This window comes from Notolepis coatsorum (assembly GCF_963971535.1).
Source record: "Notolepis coatsorum genome assembly, chromosome: 2".
Lineage (NCBI taxonomy): Eukaryota > Metazoa > Chordata > Actinopteri > Aulopiformes > Paralepididae > Notolepis > Notolepis coatsorum.
Genome location: NC_140166.1, coordinates 189,516,528 through 189,539,966, shown reverse-complemented (window position 1 = coordinate 189,539,966; position 23,439 = coordinate 189,516,528). Strand labels below are relative to the sequence as shown.

Here is a 23,439-nt window from a genome sequence, read left to right as displayed (position 1 = left end):
GATAAGTGCACTAGCTATAGGTACGACGAACCGGTGGTAATGCTGGTCACGGAAGAACGGTAGCCGCACGATACACTATAAATGATAGACTATTACTTCACATTAGAATAAGTCGAACTCGACGATACAGCGTTAAACTCTGACACTTTAGCTATATATTCGCACGCGGTTCTCAAGGCTCTATTCAGGGGCAAAGGGGCCCACTTCACGGCACGTTGTATCGTGGTGAAGGCTTCAACGTTTAGGATACTCTACTGCTGTATCCACCTGCGACGTATTTATACGTAAGGTGAATAATCTAGTGCCAACCTCAGTTCTGTCTCGTATTACTGCGCAAACCTGGACATGTTGAGACATGCCTTGGCGTTGCCTTTGAACTTGCCATTGGGGGTATGGCCGTTGGCGCCTAGGGGGTCGCTGTCCAATAGGAGAACGAATATTATGGTCTGGTTTGTACCTAGGTAAAGGGATATTCCGTGTATATATACAAAGAATATACAAGGGATATCAAACGATATACAAATATTATACAAGGGATCTCAAGCAATAAATATATATATTCGGTTTAATCTGACCCTTTGTAACATCGTATGTTATATTAGATTAATGTAGTGTGTGTGTGTACTGTATGTATGTGTGTCAGTATGTGTCATGGACGAGCATACTGTGTGTGTGTGTGTGTGTGTGTGTGTGTGTGTGTGTGTGTGTGTGTGTGTGTGTGTGTGTGTGTGTGTGTGTGTGTGTGTGTGTGTGTGTGCACATTTGAACCTCTTTCTCTCTCTTCTGTACAGGAACATATGGTCCGTGAGGAGGCTAAAGCCTTGTCACCTAAACAGTGTGCTGTGGTTGAGCTGGCCCTGGACACCATCAAGGTATAGACTCTATGTTACACGCACACACACACACACACACACACACACACACACACACACACACACACACACACACACACACACACACACACACACACACACACACACACACACACACACACACACACACACACACACACACACACACACACACACACACACGATTACTGTATGTGATCGAGTAAATAGAGTTGATAATTTTAGTCTCTGATTTGAACATTCAGTAAATGAGCTTTATAAAGGTGTTGTAGGGTCTGTGGATTTTTACTACCCTCAGGCTGACAGAGAGCTCTGGTGGGAGTTCATACGATAATGTAATAAGTCGTTACATTTGTTACATTATCTGCTCCACATATGTATTACATTATCCGGCAACATTATCCGGATTTATTACATTTTAAAGTCCTTCTAAAGGAAAGGTTATTACATTTTGAAATGTTATTACATTTTGAAAAGTTATTACATTTGGTTAGTGTAACTGAGGGGTACAATTCCCTGACTGTATTACTAGATATGATACTTACTACCACTACCTTTGTACTTAATATTCGGCCACCCAGTACACGGCATAAATATATTATCATGAACACTCTCACGTAGATGAAACGGATCCAACACAAATGTACGAATTAGAAACAGGTCTTTATTTCCTACACAGCGATGGTGTGTAGAATAAGCACTTAATCACTTAATTACATTTATGAATTGAAATAGTATGCACTTTTATGGCAAGGAGTATTCGTCGGTATATCAATAGATAATGTCCAATCTCTGAAGGCGCAGGTGGTAAATATACGACCTGGAATAGTTAAGGAATAACAGCAATGATACTTTAATGATTATAGGCTGGATACACTAGAGGGGGTTAATCCGGTCACTTGTAAGCCGACAGGAGTAGGAGGGGGGGGGGGGGGGTAGAATCCAGCTGCCTCGTCCGGCCAAGGGTATCCCAGGTGAACCCACTGTAGTGCCGTTCAATGCGCCGGCGATCCTTGGACCACAGATGAAAGCAGGTGGACTCTTTGTGGGCCGGCTCTCTCCGGTCCACGGGGGAGAGATGTGGAGAGACCTCGTCTTGCAGAGCGTCTCCTCACCTTGCGTCCTCTCCAGGGGGGGGGGTTCCAACACACGGTAGTGTCGGGGGTCTTTATCCATAGAATAATCAAAGTATCCAAAGCATAATCCGTGCCTGGGAAGGCGGGCTGTCGTCGGTAGAATAATCCGGTATACAGGTCCACTCGCTCGTCGGCTCTGGGGCTCCTCGGGTGCAGCTTCACATAGGGTCAACCACCCTGGGTAAGCAGCCAGTTCTCTGCCCGAAACGATGGGGTACTGACTACGGTAGTATTCTCACCGCACGAAGCACTATATATTAACAGACTATTATTAACTTAATAGACTACGTCCAACTCGACGATATAGTGCCAAATATGACTATTCAAATATTAATATACACAATGTCTCAATACCGATGGTAGGCCGAACTTGGCCTTACTCCCACACGTGGCATCGCGGGGAGGCTTTACGTCTGTGACTCTATTGGAGGGTAAGAAACTGGACTGAAAAGAAAGTCCTACTTTAGTAGCGCAGTATATATACGCACTATGAACAAATAGTCCCATTAGTGGTGCGGTAGCCAAATTCCTACGCGGAACTAGGACTTGTTCGTACATGTCGAGCGGTACGTTTGAACTGGGTCTGAGGGGTATGGCAGCCTGGCACCAAGGTCTCGACCAATAGTAGAATGGAGACTATTATGGGATGTTCAGTAGGCTAGAATGGATATTCAATGCATATTGTACAAGGAATATACAAGGGATATCAGGGAATATTAGAGAATATACAAATACAATTAAATATATATATATAAATAAATATATATATTCGGTTTAATCTGGCCCTTCACAACAGCCACCCCCTGAATAGGTCCCAGACCTAATCAGTTAAACGGAGACAGATTAATCGCGTTGTCCATTTACACATAAGGGTTCGCTGTAGGGGTCAGTCAACTTCACAAAGTCATAGGGTTGTAGGGTCATGGTCATCATTGATTGTGTCTGGGAGTCGAGGCAGTTCTATGAGCCTTGCCACGGGACGGGTGTAAGTGCGACCCTGGACGAGCACTTCAGCTGCTCGGACCTTGCCGTCGGCACCGGTGATCACTTTGCTTACGCGGCCGGCCGGCCACATAGCTCTGGGCAGTGATTGATCAATAATCATGACGACTGTTCCTTCTGTCAAATTGTCTCTCTCCTTTACCCACTTCTGGCGGGTCTGTAGAGACGGTAGGTAGTGCAGTAGGAAACTGTTCCAAAACTTGTCGGCTAATACTTGGCTGTACCTCCACATTCGTCGGCCGTTCGCTTCTTCAGGCCGGTACATTGTCTGGGGTAATGTGGGATCTAGCCGCCCCATCAGGAGTGTGTTGGGGGTAACGGGGTCGATATCCGCCACATCACTGGAGACATATCCGAGGGGCTTCGAGTTAAGTACTCCCTCAATCTCCGTGAGGACTGTCATTAGGACTTCTTCCGCCACAGTCTGGGCCCCAAGTACTGCGTACAGGGCTGTCTTTATGGAGCGCACTTCTCGTTCCCAAGTGCCACCGAAGTGGGGTGCGTTTGGGGGGTTGAATTGGAAATCAACCTGTGCTGGAGCGAGGTGGGTCTTAAGTTCTGGGCCCATAGCTTGGAAGCTCTCTCTCAGCTCTCTTTCGCCGCCTTTAAAGTTTGTCCCATGATCGGACAATAGGGTAGACGGTCTTCCTTTCCGTGATATGAATCTACGGAAGGCCATAAGGAATGAGTCTGTGCTCATGGTCGGGAGAAGCTCGATGTGTATCGCTCTGGTGGTCATGCATTTGAATACAATACCCCACCGCTTCTCGGTTCCTCTTCCTTTCTTTATGTGCAGCGGGCCAAAGCAGTCCATACCCGTTGAGTGGAATGGCTTGTCACCGATTCGGAGGCGACATGGAGGAAGGTCAGCCATCCTTGGTATGCTGGGCTGCGCGCGCCACTTGCGGCAGTCTAGACATGTTCGTTGGAAGCGTCGTACCGCCTCTCTTCCTTGTAGGATCCAGTAACGACGTCTGATTTCCGCGAAGACTCTTTCTGCTCCTGCGTGATGTACATCCTCATCGTATTTCTTTATAATCAGCTCTGTGACCTTGTGTCGGCTGTTCAATACGATCGGGTATTTAATGTCATCCGGTAGATTGGGGGCTCTGCGTAGGCGACCACCCACTCTGATGAGGGTGTGAGCGTCGCTCTCGGGGGCCAGGTGAATTAATCTGCTGTCGGATGGGACGGGCTTTCCTCCCTGTAGACAGGCCAATTCATCGGGGAACGAGTCTCTCTGGGCTCGCTGCAGTAGAAGCAATTCTGCTTCCTCGTAGTTAGCTGCTGACATATCAGCGGGGGACTTGCACTCCGGGTGGTACCGCAGGAATGTTCTTTGTTGTGCACTCTCTATGGACGTGCAATCGTTTATGTTAGGGTCGGTGGAGGCTACGGTGCTCAATCCACAGAACACAGACTTCTTAATTTCCACCTCCTCTGGACTTGCTTCCCTCGGGATAGGCATGGGCCACTGTCCTTCCGGGAGTCTTAGGAATGCGGGGCCGTCACTGTAGACATTGCGACGGGTGAGGTCATCCAGGGGCATCCCCCGGGTGATGACGTCAGCTGGGTTCTGTTTTGTATCAACGTAGCGCCACTCTGTTTCTCCGGTTAACTCTTCGGTTAAGTCTTGAATCTCGGTGACTCTGACTCCCACGAAGACTTTGTACTTGCATGAGTCCGATTTGATCCAGGCGAGTACCGTCGTGGAATCTGACCACAGGATTGTTCTAGACACCGGTATGGTGAGCTCACGTTGGATGAGCGTGGCTAGGTGCGCTCCGGCTAGGGCTGCGCAGAGCTCTAGACGTGGGATAGATTGTTGCTTGCGTGGGGCTATTCTCGAGCGGGCGAGGACAAATGCTGTGTAGATCTCTCCCCCCTGGTCTTGGGCCCGCAAGTAGGCTACTGATCCGTATGCGACCTCTGAGGCGTCACTGAAGACGTGTAAGTCCATTTTACATGTCTCTGGCCTCACCGTGGGTGGGAAGTAGCTTCGGCGCATATTAACGCCTGGGAGTGAGTGGAGCTCCATCTCCCACTCTCTCCAGGTGGATGCAAGGTGTGCGGGAATGGGGTCGTCCCAGCCCTGGTCCTTGTCCCACAATGCTCGTACAATCATTTTTGCCCTGGTGGTGTACGGTAGAATACATCCTAGCGGGTCATATTGTCGGGCGAGTGTTGTGTACACACTCCGTCTGGTGGTCGGCGCCGCCGCCGGCCTTCCCTGCTCCGTAGTCAGGGGCTTGTGTCTGTAGTGAAGCGAATCCGTTTTGAATCGCCACACCAATCCCAGGGTCATCTCCTGGGCTTCTCCCGGGATTGTAGCCATCCAGGTCTCGCTGCTGGCTGCCTTGTCCTCGGAGGAGAGGCTGCGCAGTACCTGCGGATCGCTGCTGGCCCACTGCCTGAGATCAAAGCCGCCTTTGATCAATGAGGCGCGGAGTTTAATCAGGAGAGCCTCGGCTTCTTCCTGGGTTGAAAGGCTTTGTAGACAGTTGTCTACGTAGAAGCTGTTCTTTACGCTGTGTCGGACCTCTTCGTCCGCTGCTGGGTCCTCTGCTACATGTTTCTGTAGTGCAAATGTCGCACAGCAGGGGCTGCACGTCGTTCCGAAGGGGAGGACTTCCCATTGGTAGATGGCTGGGTGCTCATCTCCTGGCTTCTCTCTCCATAGGAACCGTAACAGGGGCTTGTCCACCTCTACTAATCTCACCTGCAGGAACATTCCTTTAATGTCCCCGCTGATGGCCACCTTTTCCTGGCGGAAGCGGAGTAGAACGCCGAGTAGGGAGGGGCCGAGTGTGGGACCGGGCAGTAACTCTTTATTCAGATTTTGGGATCCGATCTGGTAGCTGCAGTTAAATACTATGCGGTCTTTACCGTTGTGATGGACCTTGTGGTGGGGCACGTACCACGATTCAGTGGTCTGGTCAGCCTCTTTAATGTCCATCTTTGTGACGTGTCCCGCTGTGATGAGCTTCTCAATCTCAGCGCGGTATACACTCTCTTGGGCGGGGTTCTTGGCTAAGCGCCGCTCCGTGTTCAGCAGGTACCGTTCTATGGCGTCTGTCTTGGCGTGGAAAGTAGGCATTCCTTCTCGCCGCAGGAGTGGCGTGGCGTATCTCAACACGCCGTTGACCGGGACTCTCTTGGTCCCTGTCTCGAGGAGGTGAATGGCGTAAATGTCATCTTTAGAGCGAATGTCTTTCTTTCCATTCTTAAAGGGCATTTGTTCCAAGCTCCATAGCCGCTCTACGTGTTGCAGGAGTGCGGTTTCTCCCTCTGTGACTCGGGAGTGGAGACATCTAGTGGCTGTACTTCGGTTGAGAGATTTGGCGAGCGGGCCTTGGAGAGTCCATCCCAAACGGGTCTCGACTGCTGCAGGACAGCCTCGGGGTCCGGTATGAACCCGGTCTATCGGGACAATGAGGTCTGCATGGTCGGAGCCTATCAACAGGGTCGGCATAGCATTGTCTATGAGCGGGATCGGTAACTTGCGCAGATGTGCATATTTCTCCATCAGCTTGGCGACGGGGTATGTGTACCGCGACAGTCCTATTTCTTGGCTGGTGAAAGCGTCTGCAATCTGGTACCGTCGCTCAGGCTGGCCGCTTGCTGCGATAGAGAAGGAGACATTCTCGCCCTTTATCGTCTTCAAATCTCGTCTTATTGTCCGAATTGTCATTTGGGTTTCGCTTCCCCGCAGCCCTAGCTGGGCCGCAGCGGAGGCGAGCAGCAGGGTCTTCTCTGACCCGTCATCGAGGACGGCGTAAGTGTCCAGGACTTTATTCTGGTAGCTTAGTGTCACACGCACTACTTTTAGGAGTACTCGGGCTCCACTGCTGCTGGCGGGATCGATGTACATGACGCTCGCTTTGCGGCTGGATGGTGCAGGTGAAGGGCGCCGTCTGTTACTGTCGTGAAGTATGTCCAGATGGGCTCCATCGCACTTGGTGCACCTTTTCTTTAAGCGGCATTCGGCTGCCATGTGTGAGCGCGCACAGCGAAAACAGCGCTTGTTGGACTTTATCCATTGACCTGCTTCCTCCGCGTTCAGCTTGGGGAAGGAGTCACATTGCGCTAGCCAGTGTTCTTTCTCACAGTAGGGGCACCCTATCTTCCACTTCTCCGTTCTGGAGGGGGTACTGTGGCTCCTGCTGCTCGGTACTGACTCCGATTGGTGCATCACAGTCACCGATCTTCTTCCATCATTTAGTCGTCTGGTTCCTTCTCTGGAGCCAGGGGTGCTCCGTCCGAATGTATCTAGCCGTAGGCTGCTGACTTCTCTCGCCAGGAAGTCTGCTAGATCGAGGAGGTTCGGTTCGGGGCCATTCGGGTCTCTGTGGTCCCTCTGCCGCCTAAAGCGCTCCTGACGAGCGGGCGGCAGCTTCTCCAGGATCCTTTCCACATTTGAGTTGGCGTAAAGTTCATACTTCCCCTTCTCTCTTTGCGCTCCCAACATCCCTACCAGGGACTGCACTCTGATGGACAGGTCGTCCAGTGCTCGATTGTCTATTGCTGGGGGTAAGCGGTCGATGTGTCGGATCTCCTGGATCACGTAATCCCATATGCGCCCATACCTCTGGTCCAATGCTACCAGCGCTGCTGTGTATGGGGTGGTGGAAGTCGCGTAGGCGAGCGCTATATTATGTGCGCGGGGCACCTTTAAGTGCTGCAGTAGGATGGCGTATTTGTGGCGTTCATCCAATACATCCACCAACATGGTCTCCAGACACATGCAGAGTTCTGTATACTGGGCCCGGTTCTCTTGGGTGAAGTCGGGTACCATAGGCGTGCCAATGTATGACGCTGACTGTGGATACATCGGCGAGCGTTGGGGGAGAGGCCTCCTAGGCGAGTCTCCTCCCGCTCCTTGGTATGGGCTGGTACCGGCAGTGTACCATGGCCCGCTTGTCCAGGTGCTGTTCCTCGGTGCGGGTCGTGCGTCGTGCTCACCCGTGTATAGAGTCGGGGGTCTGTAGCGCAGCTCCGCGGGAGTATAGCCTGGGCTGTACCGGACCTCCTGGTCCGGTAGAGTACTGTGCTGTCTTCGGGCGCGGTTCTCCTCCTCTTCCTCTTCGTCTTCAGTTAGGTCATCCAGTGCTTGTAGTCTCTGGTTTAGCCTCTCCACAGGATATGCTGCTCCTTCCCGGTTGCTAGGTCTCGCTTGGACCGGTGGGGGGAGGTGGTCTGTGGGGGGTATAGACCTCGTCTGTTGGTCAAGTTCAGGGTTGTTTACTCGGCTAGGGGATGCCGCCCTGGAGGTGTGTCTAGACGAGTTCCTGGAGCCTCTGGCGGAGGGAGAGGGTGTTGTCCGTCTGATCAGCTGTTCTGGGGGTCAAGGACTACAGCCCCCTCAGCATCGACGGGGCACCGGTTGAGAGAGTCAACAGCTTCAAGTACCTCGGAGCCTACATATCCGAGGACTTGACATGGACCACACACATTAACAGTGTGGTGAAGAAGGCACGACAACGCCTCTACTTCCTCAGGCGCCTAAGGAAGTTCCAAGTCAGCCAGAAGATCCTTAAGAACTTCTACTCATGTACAATAGAGAGCATCTTGACCGGCAACATCACCTCCTGGTTTGGGAATAGCACTGCAAAAGACCAAAGCAGACTACAAAGAGTGACACGTTCAGCCGAACGCACAATTGGAGGGGGGCTCCCCACCCTCCAGAACATTTACTACAAGCGTTGCAAGGGCAAGGCTAAGAGAATCATTAAAGACTCCAGTCACCCGAACAACTGCCTCTTCGAACTGCTGCGGTCAGGCAAGCGATACAGGAGTCTCAAAGCGAGCACAGAAAGACTCAGAAGTAGCTTCTATCCCCAGGCCATCAGGCTGCTAAACGAACAATGAATGAACACTACACAACAACAACCACCAAACGCACATAGCACACACATCCACACGCACACACCCACTTTAAACAAACACACTGTAGCACCCACTCCACACACTTTATAGCACACACCCACTTAAACAAACACACTGTAGCACCCACTCCCCACACTTTATATTTATGGATGAAGGATTGCACTACAACTCGTACACCTTACTGTAAATTGTACCTAAAATTGTACCTCATCCCATTTCTGCTTTGCACTAGATAGTACTGTACATTAGTACACTGCATAGTATTGTGTATTGTATATTATATGGTAACTCAGAACATTGTACATATGTCTATACCGAACACTGTGACCTCATTTTCTTCTTCTAAATTCATGCTATATTATGTTATTATGTTATTTGATACTATCTTGTCTAGCACAGTCTCTGGAGCGTAACAGTAAGAAGCATTTTGTATGAAAGTATTCTGTACTTCTGTATGACAACTATTAAAGAACTTGAACTTGAACTTGAACTATTAGTTGCGACTGCTGTCTGTCGCGCGCTGCGTCCCGTTGAGCACCGGCTCGTTCTCGGGCCACATTCTCTTCCATCTGAATGCGTCTTATTTCTAGACGTATCTGCTCGTGTTCGCTTCGCTGCTGGATCTGCAGTCGGTCGCGTTCAGCAGCGGCGTTCAGGCTGATGAGGAAGGCCTGCTGTAGGGTCCTCTCTGCCTCGCTGGGAGAAGGCGGTTGTATAGGGGAGCCTTCCCTCGGGGTACTCCTTGCGGAGCCTTGGAGTTCTATCTCCACGGTGCTCTCCCCGTCTTCTTCCGTGCCGAGTTCTCTCTCGGTAGCGTTGTATTCCTCCCGGGACTCATCGGGGACTACTTCTTCAGTACTGGCGGGGTGTGAAGTCATGTCTGGTTCCCACTGGTCCCCACGTGAACTTGGTCAGTTACATTAGAGCCCGTAGGGGCCTCTATGGTCGGGGTAGTCTGGGCGTTGGGGTTAGACATACTTTTACTTTCTAGTTTTACCGCGTTTACTGTTAGTAGAAGACTAGGTTGTTGACTGACAGCGTAAGCCTCTAAGTACTGAGGGAGCCGTCGTTCGCGCTGCGGGCGTTGGTTAGGAGGATCGTTTCGTGGAGTGTTCATCATAGGCCATTTCAATATTAATAACACTATATTAATATTACACTAATTACCCTCCGGCTCGAAGGACCAATTGTAACTGAGGGGTACAATTCCCTGACTGTATTACTAGATATGATACTTACTACCACTACCTTTGTACTTAATATTCGGCCACCCAGTACACGGCATAAATATATTATCATGAACACTCTCACGTAGATGAAACGGATCCAACACAAATGTACGAATTAGAAACAGGTCTTTATTTCCTACACAGCGATGGTGTGTAGAATAAGCACTTAATCACTTAATTACATTTATGAATTGAAATAGTATGCACTTTTATGGCAAGGAGTATTCGTCGGTATATCAATAGATAATGTCCAATCTCTGAAGGCGCAGGTGGTAAATATACGACCTGGAATAGTTAAGGAATAACAGCAATGATACTTTAATGATTATAGGCTGGATACACTAGAGGGGGTTAATCCGGTCGCTTGTAAGCCGACAGGAGTAGGAGGGGGGGGGGGGGTAGAATCCAGCTGCCTCGTCCGGCCAAGGGTATCCCAGGTGAACCCACTGTAGTGCCGTTCAATGCGCCGGCGATCCTTGGACCACAGATGAAAGCAGGTGGACTCTTTGTGGGCCGGCTCTCTCCGGTCCACGGGGGAGAGATGTGGAGAGACCTCGTCTTGCAGAGCGTCTCCTCACCTTGCGTCCTCTCCAGGGGGGGGGGTTCCAACACACGGTAGTGTCGGGGGTCTTTATCCATAGAATAATCAAAGTATCCAAAGCATAATCCGTGCCTGGGAAGGCGGGCTGTCGTCGGTAGAATAATCCGGTATACAGGTCCACTCGCTCGTCGGCTCTGGGGCTCCTCGGGTGCAGCTTCACATAGGGTCAACCACCCTGGGTAAGCAGCCAGTTCTCTGCCCGAAACGATGGGGTACTGACTACGGTAGTATTCTCACCGCACGAAGCACTATATATTAACAGACTATTATTAACTTAATAGACTACGTCCAACTCGACGATATAGTGCCAAATATGACTATTCAAATATTAATATACACAATGTCTCAATACCGATGGTAGGCCGAACTTGGCCTTACTCCCACACGTGGCATCGCGGGGAGGCTTTACGTCTGTGACTCTATTGGAGGGTAAGAAACTGGACTGAAAAGAAAGTCCTACTTTAGTAGCGCAGTATATATACGCACTATGAACAAATAGTCCCATTAGTGGTGCGGTAGCCAAATTCCTACGCGGAACTAGGACTTGTTCGTACATGTCGAGCGGTACGTTTGAACTGGGTCTGAGGGGTATGGCAGCCTGGCACCAAGGTCTCGACCAATAGTAGAATGGAGACTATTATGGGATGTTCAGTAGGCTAGAATGGATATTCAATGCATATTGTACAAGGAATATACAAGGGATATCAGGGAATATTAGAGAATATACAAATACAATTAAATATATATATATAAATAAATATATATATTCGGTTTAATCTGGCCCTTCACAACAGTTAGGGTTAGCAGGATTGCCAAGAGAGGCTATGATTAGAGCACTCCAGGTTAAGACACCCTTTTTCACTGAACCATGAACAGGGTCAAACATTGTAGAGCATCAGTAATGCCTTTTTATGACATAGGCCCAAACGGCCTGAAGCTGACTAGAGAACAGTGTTGGTCTATTGGTCTGTCTACATGTCTCCACCAAACTACACCAATCACATGCTGAAAGGTTGATCTGATGATTCCACTGACCTCACATGCTTGCTGTGGATTTGGAGAAGGCAATGGAGCGTGTTTTTGCATTCAATAGTTTTTTTTAATTACATTTATAAACCCACTTGGAATTATTGAATGAGTATAAATAACATGGTTGCCTCTGGCCTTCTAGCCAGCTTGAATAGTTAGGCTTTTAGGCCTACTGCTCCATTGAGCACAGCCCTCCTGGGCGCGTGTTGCTTTTTAACAAGCCAGTAGTGCAAGAATGTGACAATTTGACCATGTGACCGCGGCAACGCGGGAGAGCGGCAGTGCGGAAATAGGCTGTCTCTAAGACAAACTCTAACCTTAACCAGCTCCTTAACAGCGCCTAAACTTAACCGTTCTAACCTTAACCAACTCCGAAACAATGCCTAACCTTAACCTTAACCTTAACCATGCCTAACCTTAACCATAGAAAGAATATTGCCATTCTCTAAGACAAACTCTAACCTTAACCAGCTCCTTAACAGCGCCTAAACTTAACCGTTCTAACCTTAACCAACTCTGAAACAATGCCTAACCTTAACCTTAACCATGCCTAACCTTAACCGGCGAAAGAATACACGCAAAAAAAAAAATCACGTTAAAAAAAAAAATTTGATGGGATTCGAACTCGTCAACAACGGACCGCAGGACCGCAGGACCGCTGCTCTGCCAGGTGAGCTGAAGCGCCGAATGAAAATCATGGCGGATTACTAGGGCGGTTACATAATTCCGCTCGCGCTCTGCCGCTCCGCTCGCTCTGCCGCTCTGCTCTGCGGTTGCCGCGCCTGCCGCGGGGCATGGCGCAGCCAATCAGGGAAAACGCGGAAGCAAAAGCAGCACTACATGCTTGGCATTAAGCAATAGGCCTCCTGGGCACTTCTGTCCATGGTGCTGAAAGCTGATGTGACCTACATAATGGCATATACTTGACAGTCATTAATCACAACAATGCTAACACAACTAGCCCAGCCGGCCAGCAAGCGAGCTAGCTCTACCCAACCCCCCCACCCCCACCCCACCTCATCCAATGTACAGTTTCTTCGTCAAATGTATATACTCTTTTTTTTTAACTTTTTTTGTATCACAAACAGTACTGTATTTGTAAATCTGGTATGTCATAAATGTATAGATGTAGCAGTACTGTCTATCTGTATGTCATGTATGTAGGACCCTGATGTAAACAAGTCTTTCTCTGGTCTGCATCTCCTTAACAATTGTGTGTATTGAGCTGTTCTGTATTGTACCCATTCTGCAATCTGTTAATAACATTTTCAATCAATCAATCAATCAATCAATCAAACCCTGAGCTGCCTATCATGCCATGACGAGAATTCATTCCATTCCTGGGAATAAATTGGATAAAAATGAGGGGTGCACAATATTGATTCTTTTTGACCCCGATATCGATACCGATAACTTTCTGCTCCTCAAGGTCGATACCGATACGATAACCGATATATATATATTTATTGTATTATAATTTTTTTCTTTTTTATGTATATTCCTGTAGTTTTGACCAGGGGCGGAGCTAGGGGGTGGCTACCTGGGCTCAAGCCCCGGATGTATTCTGAAAAGCCCCGAATCTATTTAATTTTTTTTTTTTTTTTTTTTTACAATTCATCATTGTTACATGAAAATATGTTTGCACCAGATTTAGCAGAAGCTAATTTCCATCTGTGGTCTATCCAGCTGCTAACTGTATTTGAGTGAGTTAAGTCTTGGTGTTATGGTAGACTCAGACCTAAGCTTTAAATCACAATCAACAAGTTGACAAAAACTTAATTCTTCCACCTTAGAAACATAGCTAAAGTACGGCCATTTATAAATCAAAAGGACGCTGAAAACCAGATCCATGCCTTTATCTCAAGCCAACTTGACTACTGTAATGCACTCCTTACCGGCCTCCCGAAAAAATACGATGATAACTATTTTATTGCAATGCACTATTGCATTATTTTATTCTATTTTACTAACTATTTTATTGCACTGCACTATTTTACTTTGTATCAGTGAATCATAGACGCCTAGCCATAAGAGCATTCGGAGCATCTCTGCTCTCCCACTATTGAACTTGGGGGAGCAAAGGTATGATCTTGCTCCACCACTTTTTGATTATATGAAAAATATGATATATCCCCCCCAATATATAAATCTAACCATAACTACGTTATGGTTAACTGAGTTTTATAGTGAAAAGAGCAGCTTTATTGGTCAAGATTGAAGGCTCTATATTGCAGGAAATTGCACGTACAGGTTAATTAAATTCAAAAAAAATTGTCATAACCACCCATTGCCTGCCAAAAAAATAAAAAATAAAATAAAAAAAAATAAAATAAAAAAATAAAAAATAAAAAAGGGGGGCCCATCTGGGCTAAGCCCCGGATCTCCTACAATCCTAAATCCGCCCCTGGTTTTGACCGAACCAGATTTATCATCACATGAGCGTTACTACTATGAACAAAACAAAGCCAAGAGAACAGTTTTGACTCTTCAAATAAAGTGACTATATTTATTTCAATTTGTCAATCACAAAATTCACAATCCGTCAATGTCATTAACAATGTGTTTCCCTGAACAATGAGTGAACTAAAAACCAACAGGTATTGTGCTTTGTCAGTAGGGATGGGTACCGTTCACATTTGAATACCTGTGAATCGATACCGGTACCCAACGGTACCCTTTTTCGGTACTTTAGTCTCTAAAAATGTAATCTACCTACCTCAGTTGTGAAAAAAAAAATCCAAACTTCAAATAACCACATTTTCGACAGTTTTCGGCTTGCCATTGCCCCCGACTGCTTTGTTGTTGAATCAAGTCAAATCCTAAGTAAGCATATATTGTGCGTGTGAATGTTGACATGAAAAGAAAAAAGTAAAAAAAAAAGAAAAAGAAAAGTGTAAAAAAAATTAAAATAATTTTTTTCTTTTTTATCAGAGCTATCAACAATTTTATCTGGTTTATCGGGATGAGGTCATAATTGCTGATATCGGCCCGATAATTATTGTGCATCCCTAATAAAAATGTGTACAATCGTATTTGTATGCCAGAAACCAAGCTCTATTCATCAGCAACACACAGGAGCGTTGCCATAAGTACAGAAATCCATATGCTCAAATGTATTTGAAAATGTAAAAAAAAGACAAATGTATTCCTCAACTTCAACATCCCATCCCATCTCAGCCCTATAGCTACACTACTACACTATTACATAGCCACAATAATACAGGCGTACCTTCATTCAGTTAGGTAACACAGAATGGATTTGCTTGAGAATGTGTGAGAGTACATATCCATTTACACTTGTCAGAACAAAGGTAACTCCAGGGAGTCCATAGATCACACCTTCATTCTGAGTCTGATTACCTTGCTCAGATGGAGCTGTCATATTGAAGAATTCTCTCTCTCTCTTTCACTCTCTCTTTCACTCTCTCTATTTCTCTCTCTTTCTCTCTTTCACTCTCTCTCTCTCTCAATTCAATTCAAATGGCTTTATTGGCATGACGTAACTTGTACATGTTGCCAAAGCAAATGATTAATATTAACATAAACATGAATTAGAAAACAGATATCAATGTCAAAGTACATAAAAATATCATCATAGAATATCATCAAAACATATAACATCAAATATTACAGCATAAACGTGTGTCAGGTGACTGTCACTCACTGTCCCTCAGTTTATGGCAGGCAGCAACATAGACTGCTGCTAGCTCACAGCTTGTTGAGTCCTCCCCTAGTAGGACTGGTAGTTTTTCTGTATCTGATAGTTTAAGAAAATATTTTGTTATTAATAAAAAAAAAATTACATGCGTTTCTCTAATATATTTATATTTTTCACATTTGGTGAGGAAGTGTATCTCTGTTGAGCTCATTGAGGATGCAATGACAGCACAGCCTTTGCAATAGCAAGGCTGTGCTCACTCAGTCTGTATTTTGTCAACGTTCTTTTAGTTGTTGATCAGTCACCATGCTCAAATAATCTGCTATGGTGTACTGTCGATTTAGAGCCAGATAGCACTGCATTTTGTTCTGTGCTTTTGTTTGTGTTTTCCAATAGTTTTGTTTTAGCTGTGTAGTAATTTGATTTATTCTGATTGGTGATGTGTTCTGTTCCTGAGGTGTGTTAATAGAGCAGGTTTGTGGACCAGCTTGGTAAGGGGGTTCCTGGTGCTCCTCAGCTCTTGGCACTGCAGGGCTTGATAATGGTACGAGAGGGGGTCACTTTTTTTTTGGTGTGTCCAAAAGTTAATTGCTCTTTTTTGTATTTTTTAGTATTAGTGGGTAACGGCCTAATTCTGCCCTGCATGCATTGTTTGTAGTTTTCCTCTTACAGAATCTTACAGAACGCTGCATGCAGGGTCTCAATGGGGTGTTTGTCCCATTGAGTAAAGTTTTGTTTTGTAAGTGGACCCCACACCTCACTGCCATAGATTGCAATTGGTTCAATAACACATTCAATTAATTTGAACCAAATTCAAATTGGTATTTCTGTTTGTATATTTATTTTTATGGCATAGAAAGCCCGGTGTGCTTTCCCTCTCAGCTCATTGACTGCTTCCTTAAAATGTCCAGTTGAACTTAGCTTTAGTCCTAAATACAGTAGGTGTAGTGTGTGCAGTACTCTACATGTTTTGTACCAATTGAGAATTTTGGTAGAACGTCCAGAGATCTGGATCTTTTTTGGAATATCATTATTTTGGTCTTTTTGGGGTTTAGTGCCAGGGCCCTGGTCTGACAGTAATGCTCAAGCAGATCCAGGCTGCCTATTCTTTAATCCCAGCCGAAGAGTGCTGCCGAGTGCTTCCGCGTTTTCCCTGATTGGCTGCGACACGCCCCGCGGCAGCGGCAGAGCGGCAGAGCTTGTGGCATTATGTAGCCGTAATCCCAGCTGTTTTTCCATCGACGCTTAGCTCAACTGGTACGCCGCCGTGCTGTGGAGCCTGCAGTGCGGTTGGTCACAAGTTCGAATCACTTAAATTTTTTTCTTTCTTTTTTACGTTTATCATCTCTCGCTATAAACGTGCATTCTTTCGCTGGTTAAGTTTAGGCATTCTTTCGGAGTTGGTTAAGGTTAGGGTTAAGTTAAGGTTAGGGTTAAGGTTAAGCATTATTTCGGAGTTGGTTAAGGTTAGGGTTAAGTTAAGTTTAGGGTTAATGTTAGGCATTATTTCGGAGTTGGTTAAGGTTAGGGTTAAGTTAAGGTTAGGGTTAAGGTTAGGCATTCTTTCGGAGTTGGTTAAGGTTAGGGTTAAGGTTAGGCATTATTTCGGAGTTGGTTAAGGTTAGGGTTTGTCGCAGAGAATGCCTGTCTGTCTTTCTTGACGTGGAGGATGCAGCCTATTTCCGCACTGCCGCTCTCTCGCGCTGCCGCGGTCACATGGGCGTCATGGCCAATCAGAGAAACGCGACGCACTCTTCGGCTGGGATTAATATAGACGCATCCAGGCGCTGCTGTAGGCCGTCTGCTGTGGGGGACAGCAGGACCAGGTAATCTGCAAAGAGCAGGCATTTCACTTCCTGATTGTGGAGACTTACACCGGGGGCTTTTCTAGTATATTAGCCAATTCATTAATAGATATTGAATTAATTAGATATTGAAGAGTGTAGGGCTGAGGTTACAGCCCTGACGAACGCCTCGCCCCTTGGGTAAAGAATTCTGTTCTTTTTTTGCCAATTTGTACGCTGCACATATTACCAGAATACATTGATTTAATAATATCATAGTTTTACCCCCTACACCACTCTCTATAACTTTATAGAACAGTCCTGTATGCCAAATAGAGTCAAAAGCCGTTTGGAAGTCAATAAAACAGGCATATATTTTGGTTTTACTTTGGTTTATATGTTTATCAATTAGGGTATGTAGGGTGTAAATATGATCGGTTGTGCTGTGTTTTGGTATAAATCCAATTTGGCTTTTACTCAAGACATTGTGCTTGGTAATGAAGTTTAAAAGTCTGGTATTCATAATACTACAGAAAACCTTCCCCAGATTACTGTTCACACAGATGCCTCTGTAATTATTAGGGTCAAATTTGTCTCCGCTTTTATAGATTGGGGTTATGAGACCATGATTCCACATGTCAGGAAAATAACCTACACTCAGGACAAAATTGAATAGTTTTAAATAGCCAATTGGAATTTCTTGTTCATATTTTTCATCATCTCGTTCAAGATGCCATCAGGTCCACAAACCTTTTTAGATTTAAGAGTTTGTAGTTTCTTACGCAGTTCCTGCTCAATAATTGGGGAGTCTAATGGATTGTCTTTTATAGCGAGCTCCAATTTAGTCAATTTATCAAGAATTTGAGATTGTTCTGTGTTTCCATCAATTTGAACAGTGCGGTATAGTGTTTTAAAATGAGTTGTCCATATATCACTGTTCTGTATTGCCAATTCCTGGTTTTGTGGTTTGTTTTGTGATTTGAGAGTTGCTCTCTCTCTCTCTCTCTCTCTCTCTCTCTCTCTCTCTCTCTCTCTCTCTCTCTCTCTCTCTCTCTCTCTCTCTCTCTCTCTCTCTCTCTCTCTCAGCAATACTTCCATGCTGGTGGTGTGGGTCTGAAGAAGACTTTCCTTGAGAAGAGTCCTGACCTCCAGTCCCTCCACTACGCCCTGTCCCTCTACACCCAGGCCACAGACAAGCTCATCAGGACCTTTGTTCAGTCACAGAATTCACAAGGTAAGCTAACAGTCTATTCCACCCTCCTCTCTCTCTCTCTCTCTCTCTCTCTCTCTCTCTCTCTCTCTCTCTCTCTCTCTCTCTCTCTCTCTCTCTCTCTCTCTCTCTCTGTCTCTTTGTTTCCGTCTTCCATTTCCCCCCATTAGATGGCTAGGTAACATCGTCTCTGTGGAAACACACTGACACACTTTGTCCCCAAGTGCCTCCGGTGGGGATTCTGCTTAATGAATGATGATTTACAATGTAATTAGAATGAATTGCACCTTCTGAGAATACCTGAGTACTTAATATAGTAACAGCCTACACAGGGAAGCTGTGGCAGCTGTACATGGCTGGACAATGGTGACACACCAGGAACCTTAAACATATTGTTGCTGTCAGGTGAAAACCTTCTATCTTTGGTGACTGTCATCTTTTTACTTGAATTGAAAGTTTCCGTGGTTCTTTATGTTGTGAGCGAGTTGCATGACCTCAAAACCCTCATGTATAACTTCAAAAGTATAAGTATAAAGTCAACTGGCAGACTCGAGGTTTTCACCCCGACAGCGGCAATATTATGCAGCATAGCTACCAGCATATCTACAGTGGGATCTGTGTAAAGTTTAGGGACCATGTTTAAAACTGCCTGTTTTTCAAGTCTGTGCTTCTCAATTCAACATTGTGTACTCTTCATATTTCTCTGTGACTCTCTTGTGTTGTCTCTCTCTCTCTCTCTCTCTCTCTCTCTCTCTCTCTCTCTCTCTCTCTCTCTCTCTCTCTCTCTCTCTCTCTCTCTCTCTCTCTCTCTCTCTCTCTCTCTCTCTGTCTCCTCCTTCCATCTGCGCCTCTCTGGGGGCTAGTGTTCAGCGGGAAAGGGCTGAGGTTCACCACTAGTGAGGATGTGTACCCAGACAAGGGTATGTGGAGCTCAGGCTCAGGGCCTGACAGACAGGGCTCCCAGAGAGCCTCCAGACCCAAGTCCTCCTTCCTCCACCTACCCCCCCCACCCCCCCACCCCCCCACGCCACCCACCCCCCATGTGCATCCTGGGACTGCTCTGCTTGCTCACATAGTGTTAAGATCGATCTCTCTCACTCTCTCTCTCCGTATCCCTCAAGAAGACACACACAGGCCATTGATTTGATGCATTCATGCATGTAACCTACACACTGATGTGTATGTACGGTGCAGTACAGTATACATACCCCTGTATGTATGGGCAGAGACTAAGGCATGATCTGCAGACATCAGACAGAGAGAGAATACCATTCTCTCTAGAATGTATAGGTATTCCTGATCCAGCATGATGCCCTAGTAGGTGAGCGTGATGCTTAGACTGTGTGTGTGTGTGTGTGTGTGTGTGTGTGTGTGTGTGTGTGTGTGTGTGTGTGTGTGTGTGTGTGTGTGTGTGTGTGTGTGTGTGTGTGTGTGTGTGTGTGTGTGTGTGTGTGTGTGTGTGTGTGTGTGTGTGTGTGTGTGTGTGTGTGTGTGTGTGTGTGTGTGTGTGTGTGTGTGTGTGTGTGTGTGTGTGTGTGTGTGTGTGTGTGTGTGTGTGTGTGTGTGTGTGTGTGTGTTGTGTGTGTGTGTGTGTGTAGGTGTGTGTGTGTGTGCACACCGGTGTGTTTTCATTCGCGATTTAGCATGCGAGCACACGCGTGGTCAAACAGGAGAGCAAAGCAGCCAGTGAGTGAGTGAGTTGGTCTGCGTATCTTTAAGGACACTGAAAGGTCACTGAGTTACAGTGACAAGGTTACTGCCACAGAACTTGAATTGATAGAACGGTCATTCCCATTCAAATCTACATTCTCCAATGGCCGTCTGGCTGCTAGTACACTATAAAATGGCCACCATAGAATGTTTGATCATGTTGTCATGGAAATCACTGTTGGTTTGGTGCACAAGACTCCGGTGTGCTACCATGTTGAATGCACCATTTGGATGAGCGTTCCAGTGCAGGGCTGTACGTTAACTTCTTTTGCACATAGCACTGGTGCTACATAGGTTGATCGTTTTGTAGCACAGGCCAAAATCTTGTAGCACAAGTATAAAATGTGTTATATTTGTAACAGTCACAAATGTGCCTATTGTATTTGTGTTATTTAGTTGCAGTGCCATGTTTGGCTGTCATTTTCATGCTGACAAGTTGACGTCACACAGCCAGACACGTACGTGTAAGGAATTATGGGATTTGGTGTTGGATGTATGGACTCTATTAGGGGTGGGAATCACCAGTTTCATCACGATACGATATTTGCCGATATCTGCCATGATACGATACAATGCAGGTGCCTGCAATCGATATGAGACGATATCATAAGCCCATTTAACGCAATCAGTAACATTTAGATCAACTCAAAAAAGGTAACGAAAATATAATTTGAAAAACATTTATTTACCTCTTCCAGACTTTTAAAGGAAAAACAATCTATTGTTTTTAATACAAATAGACCTCCTGTTCAGTGTGCCACGTTTTGATATATTGAGCTTTAAACTTTAAGTAAATTTTTTTGGAACTCACAACACGCAACCTAAAGCCCCTTCCTCTCCCAAACCGTTCCTGCAATTGTTTATGTTGCATGTTGCATGATGACATGTGCAGTTACTAAATGAGTTTGTTAAGACTTTACTATTTGCCACTTTGCTTCAACCTACTACCAAATGAACCACTTGTGATGACAACTAAACACCAAGTCGAGCTTGCCAGGAGTCGAACCTAGAATCTTCTGATCCGTAGTCAGACGCGTTAGCCATTGCGCCACTAGCCCTCCGGAAAATCCTGCTTCTACACACAACCACACGATTGATTGGGAGTAGTTTGAAGCAAAGTGGCAAACAGTAAAGTCTTAAACTCATTTAGGAACTGCACATGTCAAGTCAGCTTTTTCATGCAAGAGAAAGACAGATATTGTGTAAAACATGTTATAGAATCAATCATGTGGTTGTGTGCATGGCCGCCTAGTTATAGTTGAAAGTGGGGGTGCACTTTTTTTTTTTATATATTTAATTTTTAATTTTCAATAATTTTTTTTTTTTTTTATATTTTTTTTTGACAGGCAAGGGGTGGTTTGGAGTTTTTTTTCATTTTTTTTTCATTTAATGAACCTGTACGTGCAATTTCCTGCAATATAGAGCCTTAAATCTTGACCAATAAAGGTGCTCTTTTCACTATAAAACTCAGTTTATATTGCAGTATGATAGCCAATTACTATAATAATAATAATATATTAATATATATATATATATATATATATATATATATGCTAATCTGTAAAGAAAGGGAGAGAGGGGGGGATATATTTAAGCATTACATCACGCGCAGGAGTGGTTTGTGACCAATAAACCATGCCTAGGGGTGGTCGTTAGGCCCGAGGCGCAGCCGAGGCTCGTTAGACCCCCCTAGGCATGGTTTATTGGTCACAAATCACGACTGCAAGTGATGTAAAGCTTTTATACAACTGCCAGATTCATCCAACCTTATTTCTATACAATAAACACACATTAATCGAAGATTTATTGAAAAAACCATCCGCCAGAAAAAGTAGTTCCCACAACTACAAAAAAGACAAGTTGCCTCCATGTGGAAGCAGCTTGAAGTGCATCCAACCAAACTAACACATCCAACTGTGTATTATTGGAATGATTGAGAGAAGTTGCCTCATGTGGAAGCAGCTTGAAGTGCATCCAACCAACTAACACATCCAACTGTGTATTATTGGAATGATTGATTGAAAATTTTATTACCAGATGCAGAATGGGTACAATACAGTACGGCTCAATACACACAATTGTTAAGGGAATGCAGACCTACTTTCCATAGAACTTCATTCTTAGATGCTTCTATATAAAGTAGGTAAAACAAATTAAAAAGTCTTCTTTGCCCTATAGGAAAAAAACGTTTTCTTCGCCCTATTCTTTTATTTATTTTTTTAAACCTACTGTAGAGGGCCTAAACTTAACCAGTTGGAAACCAAGCGTACAGTAATAAAATTAGCAATCAATCAATCAATCAATCAACTCAATAGGCCATGCTCACTTAGAACAGCGCAGCACCCAGCTCTCTGACTATCCCCCGCGTTGCAGGCAGAGTGTGTGTGTGTGTGTGTGCGTGCGTGTGCGTGCGTGTGTGTGTGTGCGTGTGTGTGTGTGTGTGTGTGTGTGTGTGTATGTGTGTGGGGGGGGGGTGTGTGGCGGTGGGTGGAGACTAGAGCGAGCGCTGACAGTCGAAAGGAAAAAGAAATTGAAAAAAAAATCGCAAATTAATCCATCAATCAATCCGCGATTTTTCTTTTGTTACAGAATGATTCAAGACCCATCAATTACATCATCCAACATTGTTTAAACGACTAAGACATTCGCTGTGACAGAATCGCTTGATATTTAGTCGTTTAGTCGCCATTAACATATCCATTTGTAAAGATTATTGGCCACCTTCTTGTGATCCGGCGGAGTGATGTGATGTGGGTCGGTTGTGGGCGGGTCCTGGGCCAGCAGCGTGGATTGTTGCCAATAAAGACGTGTTAATGGCCAATCAGAATCGAGAAATTTGCATGCCGTTGTATAAAATCCAAGTATTTGTGTCTTAATTTGTTATGTTATCCTACACTGCTGTCTGATATTTCCATTACCTGTGACTCTTGGGTCTCTTTCTCTCCTTCTCTGCCTCCATCCCGGGTCTGCACAGTCACCATATCATTCTACATTAAGGAGAGCAATACACTTATGAATACACTGAACCGGTTTGAATACACAATCTTTATGCTAATCTGTAAAGAAAGGGAGAGAGGGGGGGGATATATAATCCAAGTATTTGTGTCTTAATTTGTTATGTAAATGGTAAATGGCTGCTTTTTTATATAGCGCTTTTATCCAAAGCGCTTTACAATTAGTTACTTACATATTACCCATTCACACACCGACGGCGGAAGCAACCATGCAAGGTGCCAACCTGCTCATCGGGAGCAATTAGGGGTTAAGTGTCTTGCTCAAGGACACAACGACATGCTGCCCAGGAGGAGCGGGAATCGAACTGGGAACCTCCGGATTGCCAGAC

At 45.6% G+C, this 23,439-nt stretch overlaps 1 protein-coding gene across 1 annotated transcript in view; it reads left to right on the top strand.

The window, feature by feature from the left end:
• unc13a (unc-13 homolog A (C. elegans)) overlaps positions 1–23,439 on the top strand; it is a gene marked incomplete at both ends in the record, with an annotated part of 292,945 nt that overhangs the window by 57,690 nt on the left and 211,816 nt on the right. The window contains 3 exons of the mRNA XM_084308430.1: positions 792–872; positions 18,263–18,410; positions 19,250–19,306. Of these exons, the coding sequence (XP_084164556.1) occupies positions 792–872; positions 18,263–18,410; positions 19,250–19,306 (286 nt within the window). The remainder of the gene's footprint in view (positions 1–791; positions 873–18,262; positions 18,411–19,249; positions 19,307–23,439) is intronic.